The 13,600-nt window shown below is 37.9% G+C and overlaps 1 protein-coding gene across 1 annotated transcript in view; it reads left to right on the top strand.

The window, feature by feature from the left end:
* Positions 1-6,915: 6,915 nt before the first annotated feature.
* The window catches only part of LOC149804330 (mediator of RNA polymerase II transcription subunit 6-like), a 31,769-nt gene continuing 25,084 nt past the window's right edge, over positions 6,916-13,600 (top strand). Inside the window, exon 1 of the mRNA XM_089938903.1 lies at positions 6,916-7,055. Within this exon, the coding sequence (XP_089795029.1) occupies positions 7,040-7,055 (16 nt within the window). The 5' untranslated portion in view covers positions 6,916-7,039. The remainder of the gene's footprint in view (positions 7,056-13,600) is intronic.

Below are 13,600 nucleotides of genomic sequence, written 5' to 3' on the forward strand. Positions count from 1 at the left end.
ATCAGCATTGGTCAATATAGCATGTTGTCGTCATACACAGGAATGTTATTGGTATATCCTTCACAGGTGCCAAATCGTTTCTCATTATTACCTGGAAGCATGTAAAAGCTGCCACGAAGATTCTACTCTAGCTTGCTTTTGGCATATCCTGTCAACGACTTGTACCTATAAACAACTCTAGGGCGTTTTATTTCCACTCCGTTGTTTTTTCTGCATCCACGATAAACTGTTTTTGCACACCACCACCATTACTTGGATCCAGTATCGAGGTAAGCATTTCAGCTTGCGAACCCAGGGCAACTCATCATACAATTAAACGGTTTCATTAATAAGCAACCTTCATGGAAAGGTAAAATGTTGCGATTTGTTCAGCAAAAAATGTACAAAAGCGTGGTTAGCTTTAGCGACTTCTGAATAGGTTTTTTGTGGGGGATCTTATTGCAAGGTCAAACGCATACACGCTGTGGTTCCATTCGTCTTTAGGAATTTCCTGAGGAATATTCAAGACAGTAGTTGAACATTATGCCCAGTCCCTGATTTGATCTGTCTTTATGCCACCAGTATGAATTTTGTTACGTTAATCTTGTTGCCAATGTGTAGGTACTCATTTTAATGGAAGGGGATTAGGGAGCGTGTTTCTAAGCGGCTAGCCATGAAAGGGGCACCGCTTCTGAGTGAGAATCCTTCTTGCATGGTACTACAAATAACATTATTAAAAAATTTAAACATTTCAGCAGGTTCCCTTGCAGCAGGTGGCCGCGCACAAAAATGTAAAATTTACTTGCTTTGGCCAAAATTGAATGTCGCCTTCCGCATTTTCGAAATATCATTTGTTCACAATTTATTTCCTTTCGACGTACGTCATCATATACTTATGGGATTACATTTAGCCATAAAGAAAGCATTTCACACATAGACGTCAAGGTTGATCAACAGATCGTGAATCTGCACGCTTTCTTTGCGTCGCTGTAGTTAAAGGCATCGCCAAATGTTTACAATATATGTTGTGCATTGTTGGGCCTGTGGCTCTATAACAGGTGATATGCACCTAATATCCAGGAGATTTTGTAAGATCAAGATTGTTCAGCATTTCGACTACGCTTGGTAACAACCCAATTTCAACTGACACCACCAAGTGTGAAATTATCACTATTTCTGATTATTCTGGGTATTATAACCGATGAGCGACTGGGCTGGTCAGTATCACATTCCCAAACCAACTGTTCAACTCTCTAGCCCCCATCTTCGGGTTTATCCAAGCTGCAAGAACTGTCAAAATTACCAGGTACACATGTAGTGCCTTATCCTCGACATGTATTCAAATTCGGCAGCTTTACGTCCACCTCGAGCAGATAAGTACAACTGGGAGTATCCATGATCGATAAACGCTACCCTGGTACAAGTTATTATTATTGTTGGCGAGTACTACAAGGACACACATACTGTCTCTAATGGAACACTTTGACGCAGATTACACTGGTCAACAGTGAAATCATTACTGACTTGAAAAGGCCCTAATCTGTAGTATTTTGGTGTGCCGAACACGAATATAACCGTGAAAAATTTGTATTGGCTCTCGTTTTGAAGATATTCATATACCTCATTTTCTATGTTTCACTGTGTAAATTTCTCCAGTAGGACTGCAGCAACATCCGGAATAATGATGTAACATTGCATAATACCATCATGCTCACATCATCCACAGTTGATTGCATCATTTTCTGATGCAATGCAATACTAATGCCATGCGGCTGCTGAAGTAAGTTGACGTCAGCAGTGTACTATACATGTGTAGGCCTATTATACTAATGCCAGGCGGCTGCTGAAGCTGACGTAAGCAGTGTACTATATAAAGCCCAATCAGATAGGTTCAGCATTTAAAATATTTTAGACGTTGTGCGAGACAGTTCAAGCTACTGTTACATAAAACTTATTATTTTATCCATTTACGTACAATAAAGAACAGTAATGCTTCGAAAGTGTGTTAATACCGCGGACAATTTTTGCTATATTTGTGGGGAAGTGACATTTGCCAACCAGAAGAAAAGTATCAATTCTCAAGTGAAGAAGGCATATCATCTTTACTTCGGATGCAAGGTTGGTGACCAAGACAAGCCTTGGGCTCCGCATATATGCTGTGCTACATGTACAACACAGCTTTCACAGTGGTTGAATTGCAAAAGGTCATCAATGCCGTTTGCAGTCCCAATGGTGTGGAGAGAGCCAAGCAACCACCTAAATGACTGTTACTTCTGCTTGGTTCCTCCTCTTTCCGGCGGAATAACGAAGCGAAAGAAGTCGAGAATAGTCTACCCAAACATTCCGTCTGCATTGAGACCAGTTCCACATGGTGAGGGACTTCCTATTCCAGAACCTCCAGCAGAATATTCTCTTGATTCATCTGACGAAGACAAAGGTGAGTCGACCTGTTCTTCTCCTGGTCCATCAGCATGCAGTGATCCAGATTTTCACTGTGGTGCATCATCAACCCCACACAGAATAACACAGGAAGAACTAAATGACCTGATTCGTGATTTGGACTTATCAAAGAACAAGGCAGAATTGCTAGGATCAAGACTCCAACAATGGAATCTTCTAGAAGAAGATGTCACAATTACTGCATATCGAAAGCGCCACCAGCAATTGGAGCCTTTCTTCAGAAAGGAAAGTAATCTGATATTCTGTTCCGATATTGAGGGCCTCATGAATGCTTTAAAAATCACTCATGACCCACAAGAATGGAGACTATTTGTGGACTCTTCGAAACTGAGTCTCAAGGCTGTGCTTTTGCACAATGGAAACATTCTTCCATCTATTCCAGTAGCGTATGCTGTCCACATGAAAGAGACATACGATAACTTAAGGCAGCTACTGAATTCCATTGAGTATAACAAGTACAGCTGGCACCTCTGTGGTGATTTGAAGGTAGTTGCCCTTTTAATGGGACTGCAGCAAGGATATACAAAATACATGTGTTTCTTATGCGAGTGGGATAGCCGAGCAAGGGAAATGCACTACATGAGGAAGGAATGGACTCACAGGCAGAATGTAGCCATTGGAGAGAAGAATATCCAACACCCAGCTCTGGTTGAGGCTCAGAAAATCTTGCTACCACCCCTTCACATCAAACTAGGTTTGATGAAGAACTTCGTGAAAGCCATTGACCGGACTTTGCCAGCATTCCGATACCTGCATGAAAAATTCCCTCGACTCAGCGAAGCAAAGATTAAAGAGGGAGTTTTTGTGGGTCCTCAGATTCGAGAGCTTTTCAAAGATGACCGGTTCAACAACTTGCTGGAAGGTGACGCGAAACAAGCATGGAATGCTTTTCGCCTAGTTTCTACAAACTTCCTCGGAAATGTTAGGGCAGAAAACTATAAGGAACTAGTAGAAGACATGTTGATGAAGTATAAGAAACTTGGCTGCAATATGTCTCTAAAGATTCACTTCCTTCATTCCCATTTGGATTTCTTTCCTAGCAACTGTGGTATTGTTAGTGATGAACACGGCGAACGTTTTCATCAAGATATCGCAACAATGGAACAAAGATACCAGGGAAAATGGTCCACTACAATGCTGGCTGACCACTGCTGGACACTCCTCAGAGATGCTCCCGAACAGCTGTACAAGAGACAGGCGAAGAAATCTAAGATGTAGTCAATGACTTGATTTTTTATAGGTAGGCTATTACAGTTGACCTTTTACTATTGGAATGCATTTCGTTATGTAAACATTAATTTCTTGCAGATTACAAAAAAACTAGAGCCAATTTTGCAATTTGACTGTCATATTCGTGTTCAGCACATAAAAATTGATAAGAATTGACTAATTTTATTTCAGTAACATGACTTTTGTAAAAATTTGTTGTCCAGTGTTACATGATAAAGCGTAGCTTAGGTGACACGGGAAAACCAGTTAATAAGCTGGAGTGTATTATCACTCTTTTGATTAAGCAATAATAGGCGTTCTATATGCATAATATGAGTTTACGTTGTCCTGACTTCTTTGGTGGCGTCTCCGCATGCGTCTCAGGGTCGTCTCTAGCCTTAAGATGGACTGCGTCTAAAATACAATACAACAAATGCGTCAAACGGGGCGAGCTGGAGATCTTCTCGTGCCAGGCCATGACAGGCCGGCGCTCCTTTTTAAAAGAAGGATGTTGTATACTTTATGGCTAACAGAATTATATCTGACAGCGAAACTACTGCGGACAACTCTTCCAGTTTATATGGTTGAGAACTAATGCAAAACGTTCATGCCACTGGTGATTTTTTTTCCATGTGTGCTGAGACTGATCCATGTAATCGACGTCGTACAAAGCCCATAGTGAAAGCAGAGCCGCCTCCTCAGACGTTTCACACGGAAGTATCGCAGTCAGCTTTGTCTGTATGCTCATCACCGGAGAAACCACCAGGTGCACAGGCCTCAACATCAACATAAAATCAGTAGGATTCTCTGCCGCTCTAACCATCTTTGGTCACAATCAATTAATTGGAATCTTCCTACCTAAAATCATGTTTTAGTAGCAAGCGTTGCAGGACCAGCCAGACAGAGTCGAGCTGAAACTCGAGTCATTCGGTACCTGATGATCCTCTTACCAAAGACGAACATGTGGAAAACCTTAGACAAATTTTATATTACATTGACAAATAATACGAATCACTGCTAGAAGAGAACCTACACCAATTGAGAATATCCACTATCCAGTTCATAATGGGGTGAAAAGCGGATGCAGAATGAATAGATATTGTGCATTGGAGCTACGTAGAGCAACTCCATAATCAGCCGGTGAACATTTGCTGTTAATTGCGATCGTGATGGCAAGAAAACGGTAAAAGGTACTACCACCTTCCCCTAGGACTCTCTGGCTCCATAGCTACGATAATGAAAATATGGTATTTGGCCAATATCTTCAGCGGTAATACTTCCTTATGTGTGTGCAGAGTCCTCTATGAGTCGGTTCATCAGACTAAAAACCATGTGATATTTGGACAAGATATGTTTTTTCGCATTACAGTAATCGAGAAAAAAAAACACAACCAATAAATATGCACGCTAGTTGGCGAGCGTGTTGAATTTGGTTTTAATGTAGCGACATTACAGAGACAAACAGATTTTCAAGAAACTGAAATTTTCCTTGACATATTCACTCCCCTGTCAGAAAACCATGGCTATAGGCTAGAGGTGCATGTCCACAGAAGAGTTAACCTCCAATCCCCCGAGAGCCAATTAAACCTTCATATTACTTTATTCATCGAGGAATTATACTGTCGCTATTCACTGAACATCAGTACTCCAAGACGCACATGGATTTCGCCTGAAAAAGTCTTTTAGGCTGAAATTTCATTAAAGAATGAGGCTGAAAAACGGCTATCAGATTAAAAAAGATACCAGCGAGCAGTAAATACGGTGGATGGCGGTGAAGCCACACTTGTAACTCTGTCTGTGGACACAGGTGTGGCGTCGATTAAACTACTGTCAGCCAGAACAGGAGAAGAATCCCGCAAATAGATTATTTTAAAAAATTCTCTATATTCTGAGGTTGGTTAGCTGAATGAGCTGGGAAAGCAACAACAACTATAGCAATATGACCGCCAATACAGCAGGAACGAAAATTTGTCTTGCTCTCATAATTCCGATCTATGCTCAAGAGCGAAACATAAGTCATATTCGCAGCTTTGCGGTGAAGAAGAAACAATTTTGTTCACCGTTGTTTTTTTTCCCCCATTTTTTCACCTACGTATACATTATGGGGTTACCAGAATAGTTATTAGACCATGTTTGTGTTCAGTAAGCACGACGACCGACATCCTCGTCATCGCAGACACTGCCAATTGCTTTTCCTGTTTGTTAAAAGCAACCCCCTCTTCTACCAGTGCAATACACTTGCTTAAAAATTACTCTACGTTAAACGCCGCTGCTTCCTCAAAATGTGTTTAGCACCGCAAAATAAAACAACAGCAGCTTGACATCGCCATCGTTCTGTAAGGTTTGATCTTCAGCAACAGGACATGAATGCGACCGTTGTCATCTTGTTTCCTCGTACCACAATATCCTGTACCAACCACCCAGATACCAGTTTCTCTAATAGACGCCGCTGATTTGGTGCTGCCAACGGGTGAAACGCATCAATAATAAAGCAACCTTTACACATTTTACTTCACCATTGTTAAATATGATTAGCCACTAAACAAATCGTAGCAAAAATGGAGGGTAAACGTGTTTAATATGTTTACGTGTGATAAAATATAACGCCACTAGCCGTCATGCACTTAAGCATTATAGGACTGGGGAAAGAAAAGGAAAGAACGACATGCAGTACACAGGTCATATTATATTATATAATATATAGTATGTAATATATACTCACGTTATTATTATTATTATTATTATTATGATTATTATTATTATTATTATTATTATTATTATCATGATTATTATTATTATTATTATTATTATTATTATTATTATTATTATTATATAATTTTAGTTTATTGATACTTATACAGATACATACACTCTTCTGAGTGTCCTATTTTTGTTAAAAGTTCAAATATGGTAACCCTACCCTCTATACTAAATAGCACCTTCAAGGTCTACTAATATTTCTGGCTGCCCCAGTATCCTTGTGTGGTGGGGGTTTGGACGTTGAACTTGCGGGCAGGGGGACTAAATCGCCTACTGAAAGTAATAAAAGAGGCGAAGACCATTTTGTCGGTTTATATATCCACAGGATCCTTATTTCTCTTTTCCATCTTAGTAAATCTATCATCTAGTTTTTTTTCTTCTCTTTTTTCGTATAAGAATTTCATAATAGGTTGTTATTAATCCGGGTTTCTCTATTTAATGCTTTAGATCCGGTTTCTATCTCGATGTTTTTATGTTAGGTAATATCCATTCTTGAAGGAAGTTTGAAATATTAGCTTTGTTAGAAATTGAGTAGGAAACCAGTCTAAAATGGAGTAGACCGGCTTGTAAAAATTGTATTGTTGATAGCTTGGCAAACTCTAAATCATTTGAATGATGTTTTTGTGACAAAATGGCAACAGAGAAAGGTACCAAATTTCTACCTCGAATATTCGTTTTTGCATCCTATATACTGAAGACCACATGGTACATAGGTTACTTTGTGGATCATAACTTACTACAGGTGCTTGGCGCGAGCTTGCACATTAATGTTCAAAGAAAGCAATAACATGAAGGGAAAAAAATCATGCCGAGTAACAACATTTCCACAGGTTTCTTTTATGGTATGATTGACAGGGTCCTATATCAGAAAGGGTTATTGTGTAATCTGAGGTCATTTTGTGGTTACAATACGTTTCCTACGGGTTATTGCTCTTTTCAACATTAAGCTCGCGTTGGGAACCCGTGAGTTATAGTGAAGTATAGCATTACAGTATAACCTGTGAGTTACAGTGAAGTATAGCATTACAGTATAACCTGTGAGTGATAGTATAGCAGTATTGTATAACCTGTGAGTTATAGTGAAGTATAGCAGTATAGTATAACCCATGAGTTATAGTGAAGTATAGCAGAATTGTATAACCCATGAGTTATAGTGAAGTATAGCAGAATTGTATAACCTGTGAGTTATAGCGAAGTATAGCAGTATTGTATAACCCATGAGTTATAGTGAAGTATAGCAGAGGCTCTCAAACTGGTACAACACGGACCATGTCCGCGAGCTGCATTTATGGGGTCTGCGTAGTCCTACAATGTAAGACATCACATGTTATTTATGTTTTACTACTACAAAATGCCCAGATGCCCAAAACATATCAGCTTCGAGGTCTTACATGTAAGACTAGGGGTCTGCAGAAGGTTGCAGTAGTTGCCTAAAGGTACAATCAACATGGTAGAACAATTCACAAAGATCATGTATATGTTCTGAGTCACTTTTTATAGCTATATGTGTCATTTTGGAGAATTTGATTTCACATACCTTTAAATGGTGTTTATTCACTTTATTTCGGTCCTTATCCATCAAAATTCCATTGAAGATTATTGTATAAATAACCTGAGAAATGCTTAATGGCAAATTCAGTGATAACGTACATCAACATTTTCTAGATGTAGTCACCAAGGGGAGTGATGCATTCAAACCAGTTTCTGTTGTATACCATGATGTAACAGGGAAAGCACCTGCTGTTAAAATTGTACAACAAAAATATAAATAGATATGACAATGTCGTCATTGTCAAACAGAGCCAGGGAAAACATCAGCAGGAAAAGAACCACACAAAACAGCACACAAGTCCAATAAATTTGTCAATCATCTGTTTAAAACTTGGAATTCACTGACACAATTTGGTGTTGGCATAGGGTAGCCGATTTAGCAAATCCAACAACATAAATGTCCCAGTATAAAAAAATGGGGTGCAAAGGGTCAGAAGATACTTACGATACCCTCAGCAATGTTCATATGGTCAGTGGAAAAAATAATTGATGAACCACTGCCATATAGTATTTGCTTACCCTCCCCTACTAATGTTAAATGAAAAGCTTCATATAGTAAATGCATAGAACTTTGTCATTTCCCTAATTGTCAACTTGTTCAAATTTCAAATGTTAAGGGAGTATCTTTGACATGGTTGATATGCATGAGTCCAGTTTTGCAGACAGCACATATTTAGTTCACTGTCCTGAATAATGATGTAAAAGGTTATAAATTGATGAATGAAATGAGTAAGTTGTATGCACTTTTTTGGCCTTGATACTTTTCCTTTTTAAAATCAGATGGCAAGTAAACAAAAACTGTCTCATATATTTAAAAAATAAAAATATTAACCTCAAATCTCTGAGCTGAAGACTTGTATGGTTTTTACACACTTTTTGAGCACTATACTGGTTGCTGCTGTTACTGTATTGTAGTTGGGAAGATTTGTTTGATGGGGTTTGGGTGTGAAGTAGTTCTTTAAAGACATTCCTCCAGGTAGTTGTGATTGGGTGGATCAGTGTTATCCTGCCCTCCTTCACATTGTCCATATCTCTGTTTGCATGCACTGTAGAATAGCTGACAAATAAGCAGACAGCTACACCATTTTGATAGTGGCAGATATGTATTCCATCCTCAGCAGTCTATTTGAGGGTGGAGATGAGTCTGAACAGCTGCTGTGTATCTTAACTAGAAATACTATTGACTGCCATATCTTTCATATTATCTTTTAGTTCTGCTCATTAAAACAATTAACATGGCAGGTGGTGCAGACCCTCTACCAATTCATAATGTCCGACATTAATAGTCTTCATAATCAAGGTTGTTATAATCCACAGTATGAGGCATACACCAGTTGCCATGCAGATAGTCTTGCCACAGTGTGTGTCTAGCAGCCATGTGAATGGTCTTTATTTATAAAATTTACTAGTGGTCTCTTTCTTATGGCCTCCCTCACCAGTGGCCACCTCCTCTACATGGCTAGTTTTCTTGGCACCAATGAATTTATGTACAAACGTACACTTCATGGGTATCTTAACCATCTGATGTGGCCCTAACACATTAGTTTTTAAAAACTGTAAAATTTACCCCTCACAAGCTGGCACATTCTAATACATGTAGCTGTTCAAAACCAATATTTAATTCATATGGTAAGATAAGTAATTCAATTATATATTCTGATGTCTGTTTCCAGATGTTGTTTTCATTGCTGAGATGATTGCTGGCTATAGTATATTATGCCAGTATGATTACAGTCCTACCCATTTATGTCGACATCCTCAGGCCCGAGGAAATATTGTCAACATAGGTGGATGTCAAGATAAGTGTTGGGGGATGGGTGTCTGAAAAAAGATACAAGTTAAATTCGTCAGGAAGGGGTGACCTGTCATCAGTGAGTAGCATTTACATTTTGAGAAAACTAACAATGGAAATTTTGAGTACATGAAGACAAAACCAGTTATATATTGACAAATTATATTTTGGTTACCTTTGTGTAATAAAATCCACAATAAAATATTGTATCAGTCACATCCTGATATGAAAAACATTCACTACGATATTTAATGTCGGCATTAGCACATGGTTGCATAGTTGTTATTTACATGCTTCAAGTACATGTACTTGAATTGTCCTAGATTTTGGTCAGTCTGTTCCCATCTTATTGAGGCTACCAAGGGGATGGGGCTATTCACAGGGAAATGAAAACCTGTCAACAGGTTGGTTTAAACAGTAGATGTGTTTAGTTACAGAAGTCATCATGAAAAGTACATAAAAGCAAACGAGATATGTGGCTGATATGATTAATGAAGGCATAATATTGTATACATTGACACATGCTAAATAAAGTTAAAAAGGAAACTGTCACAGCACAATAAACTTGTTTAAATCACCGATCACTTTAGAAAATGCAAGAATCAAACAGATTTCATTGCTTTTATTTAAGTCACTGTGAGAGGCCAACTTTATAGGACCAAACAAAAGCTTGATTTTTTTATCTGACCGCGACATTAAAGCCTAGTAGCAAGATCAACTAATTGTTGAATAAAGTACAGGTCAGAACTGGCTGCTAGCTGACATAAATGATTGGGCGGGAAAATTAAAGCCTGTCGGCAAGATTAACCATTTGTTGAACAAAGTATGGGTCGAAACTGGCAGCTTGTTGACATAAATGAATAGAAACCAAATGATTTGTTTAAGCTGGGACCAAAGGCTTCTGTTGATATGTACGTTTTTTTATCTCGACGCTAACATAAGCATGACAATTCTGGTAGTAATAGTAGACCAAGGGACCAGTACTTTGTGTTTTTGTCGAAATAGGTGGCTTGTCGACATAAGTGGTTAGGACTGTGTCTACAAATGCTTATGTTAACAGTGTTGTGATGGGCTATTGGGCTTAACACATTTGATGAGTTCTTATCTCTTTGATGATTATGACCAAAGTAGTTCTTAAGATCATAAATTGGTCAGCATAAGCTAATATACACACAAGAGAAGTGAATCTTGAACATGAGGGTGCCAGGCAGTGACAAAAATCATGTGACAGTACATTTGTCAACTTCCTTTATAAAGAAGACATTTAGTCTACTTTATCAAGGTTTTGTCTGCATGATTAAATTGCAGCACAGTTAGCAACAAAGGAATAAGTCATGACAAAAATGTAATGGAAATGGAAATTCTTACTTTAGAAGAAAAGTAAAATTTTATTTGACTCATTGAAAGTGGGGAGAGCTCAAGAGTTCTTGCTGAATAATTTCATGTCGAAAGACTTGAATAAAAAATATTGTAACAGGTAAGGAGAATATTCTGCAACAGTGGGAAAATGGAGTAAATGGAAGGCGACTGATTCTGAATGCCAAGCAATGTTTACAGATTTAAATGAGAATGTTTTTGAATGGATTTGCATGGTATGTACCCAGTGTATGCCAATTAAGATTTACACTGTATGTACCCAGTGTATGCCAATTAAGATTTACACTGTATGTACCCAGTGTATGCCAATTAAGATTTACACTGTATGTACCCAGTGTATAAAGAATTAAGATTTACACTGTATGTACCCAGTGTATAAAGAATTAAGATTTGTACTGTATGTACCCAGTGTATAAAGAATTAAGACTTGCACTGTATGTACCCAGTGTATAAAGAATTAAGAACTGTTTATGTACATTCACTGGAAACAAATCTATTCTTAAAACAGGAAGAACCATTGATAATTAGTGTAACTTTGAAATTAAATATTAGATATTAAATGTTTTGAAGTTACTTTATACAGATATATATGCTTTTCACAAACATAGTCCCCCTCGGGAAAGGCCATCTCTTTGATCCATTGCAAATGGGGTGACCTTTAAGAGGGGGACCACTGTACACAGATGCCGTACAAGTAAAAACTTCTCTTGTTGTTGTTGTAGGGTTTAACGTCATTTTTCAGCACACGATAGGCTATACATGGTGGCCAGTATTAATGGTGGAGGAAGAACCCGGGAAATCCCTGTAAAGAACCACTGACCCTCGAGAAACTACTGGCAAGCTTTCTCACATACCCACATTGGCCGATTCCGAGACTCGAACCTATGCAGACAGAGGTGAGATGGCAGTAATCCATAATGGAGAGCGTTTTATACCACTCAGCCACTCTGGGCCCCTCTCTTTTTGTAACTAGCTGTTTAAATAGTAACTTAGTTGACATTGCATATTGGTAATGATAAATGTATATATACATGTATTTGTGCTTTGAATTGCATAAGTTGAACAGATGGCCTCTTATTCATCTGCCAGGATATGTTTGGAGCCTCATGGTCTAATGTGAAATACTCAGTTATTTTATTAAAATTCTGATTAACTAAATTATTTTGTATGACATTCTGTTTCATGCTTTTTTGTTGAAAAGGAGATTATTTTTGTAGTAGTGTTCAGTATTTCAGTTTGTTGACATTTGTCTGCTGAGTAGACATGCAGAAAAAGATTCCAATCTTTTGACCCAGAACAGAACTTTAATTTGATGTGAAAATAACTTAAGGTACCACATGATCATAGAGAACCCTTGTTCCAATATTTCCTGCAAGTAACAAACATAATTATTATAATACAGACTAAGTGGCTGTCCATTGAGTATGTATGCATGGGGGGGGGTAACCCAAATGCATACACTTGTGTATGGGGGCGTGTCTACTGATAATGTACATATGCATAGGAAATGGGGCGTGGGTGAAACCTCAATAAGTCTAATACTTAAACTGTTTGAAGTTACACAGCTTATTTCTTTGATGCAGCCAGGCATTCAACATCGGTGGACTATCTATTTTATTAAACACATTAATATTATTAATCCTTTATGGTTTCAACGTGGATTAAATATAGGCCGTTCTATAGAATTGGGGGTGGGCATCAAGCATATGTACTCAGGTGGGGTGTGTAATAAAAAGCATGCATGTGTACAGGGAGGTGGGAGGGGTCAAGTTTTTCCAGATTAGCGTGCACATATTAAATGGATGGCCCCATTATTTACATTTGTTAAATGAATAAACACATACATTTGTTGTATTCAGATACTCAGAAGCAAGTACTGGATTAGATGTGTGTGTGTGTGTATATATATGGGATATTCCTGTAAGTAACAAACAAATTTATTATAATGCAGCAGTGGACTGGCTTTAATAAAGAACACAATTACTATTACTACTTTTAAAACAGCAACTTTTCAACAAAACAAGAAAGAAATTATGTAAGTAATTTTGGTTTGCACCATGCACAAACCCTTACAATGTGAATTTTTTATACAAAAGTAAAGTGCACTTTTTGTTGTTGAAATTGTTAAATTGAATAAGTAATGAGATACATCAAAATTAAAACTAATCTGCTAACCCATAGTTAGTGACTTTGCTAATGGATCACAGTCTTAACTACTAACAGCAATCAACAAGTGGCCTTATCATTGAGGTATCAAATGAAACAGATTCCATTTAATGGTTAATTGATCTGTTTATTGTGTTGTGTACCTTTCAACATTGTGTACTTGAATTTTCAATGTTGCAAATGGACAATGTTGTACCACTCATCCAGTCATTACATAAATTAGTATGATTATCAAAATGGGCACATGGAACTAGTTTAGTGTACTTTTCTCAAGCACTAATTTCATTAACGGCAAAAAGACTAGTA

This window comes from Sinohyriopsis cumingii, chromosome 2, assembly GCF_028554795.1.
Source record: "Sinohyriopsis cumingii isolate HCF-2022 chromosome 2, ASM2855479v2, whole genome shotgun sequence".
NCBI lineage: Eukaryota > Metazoa > Mollusca > Bivalvia > Unionida > Unionidae > Sinohyriopsis > Sinohyriopsis cumingii.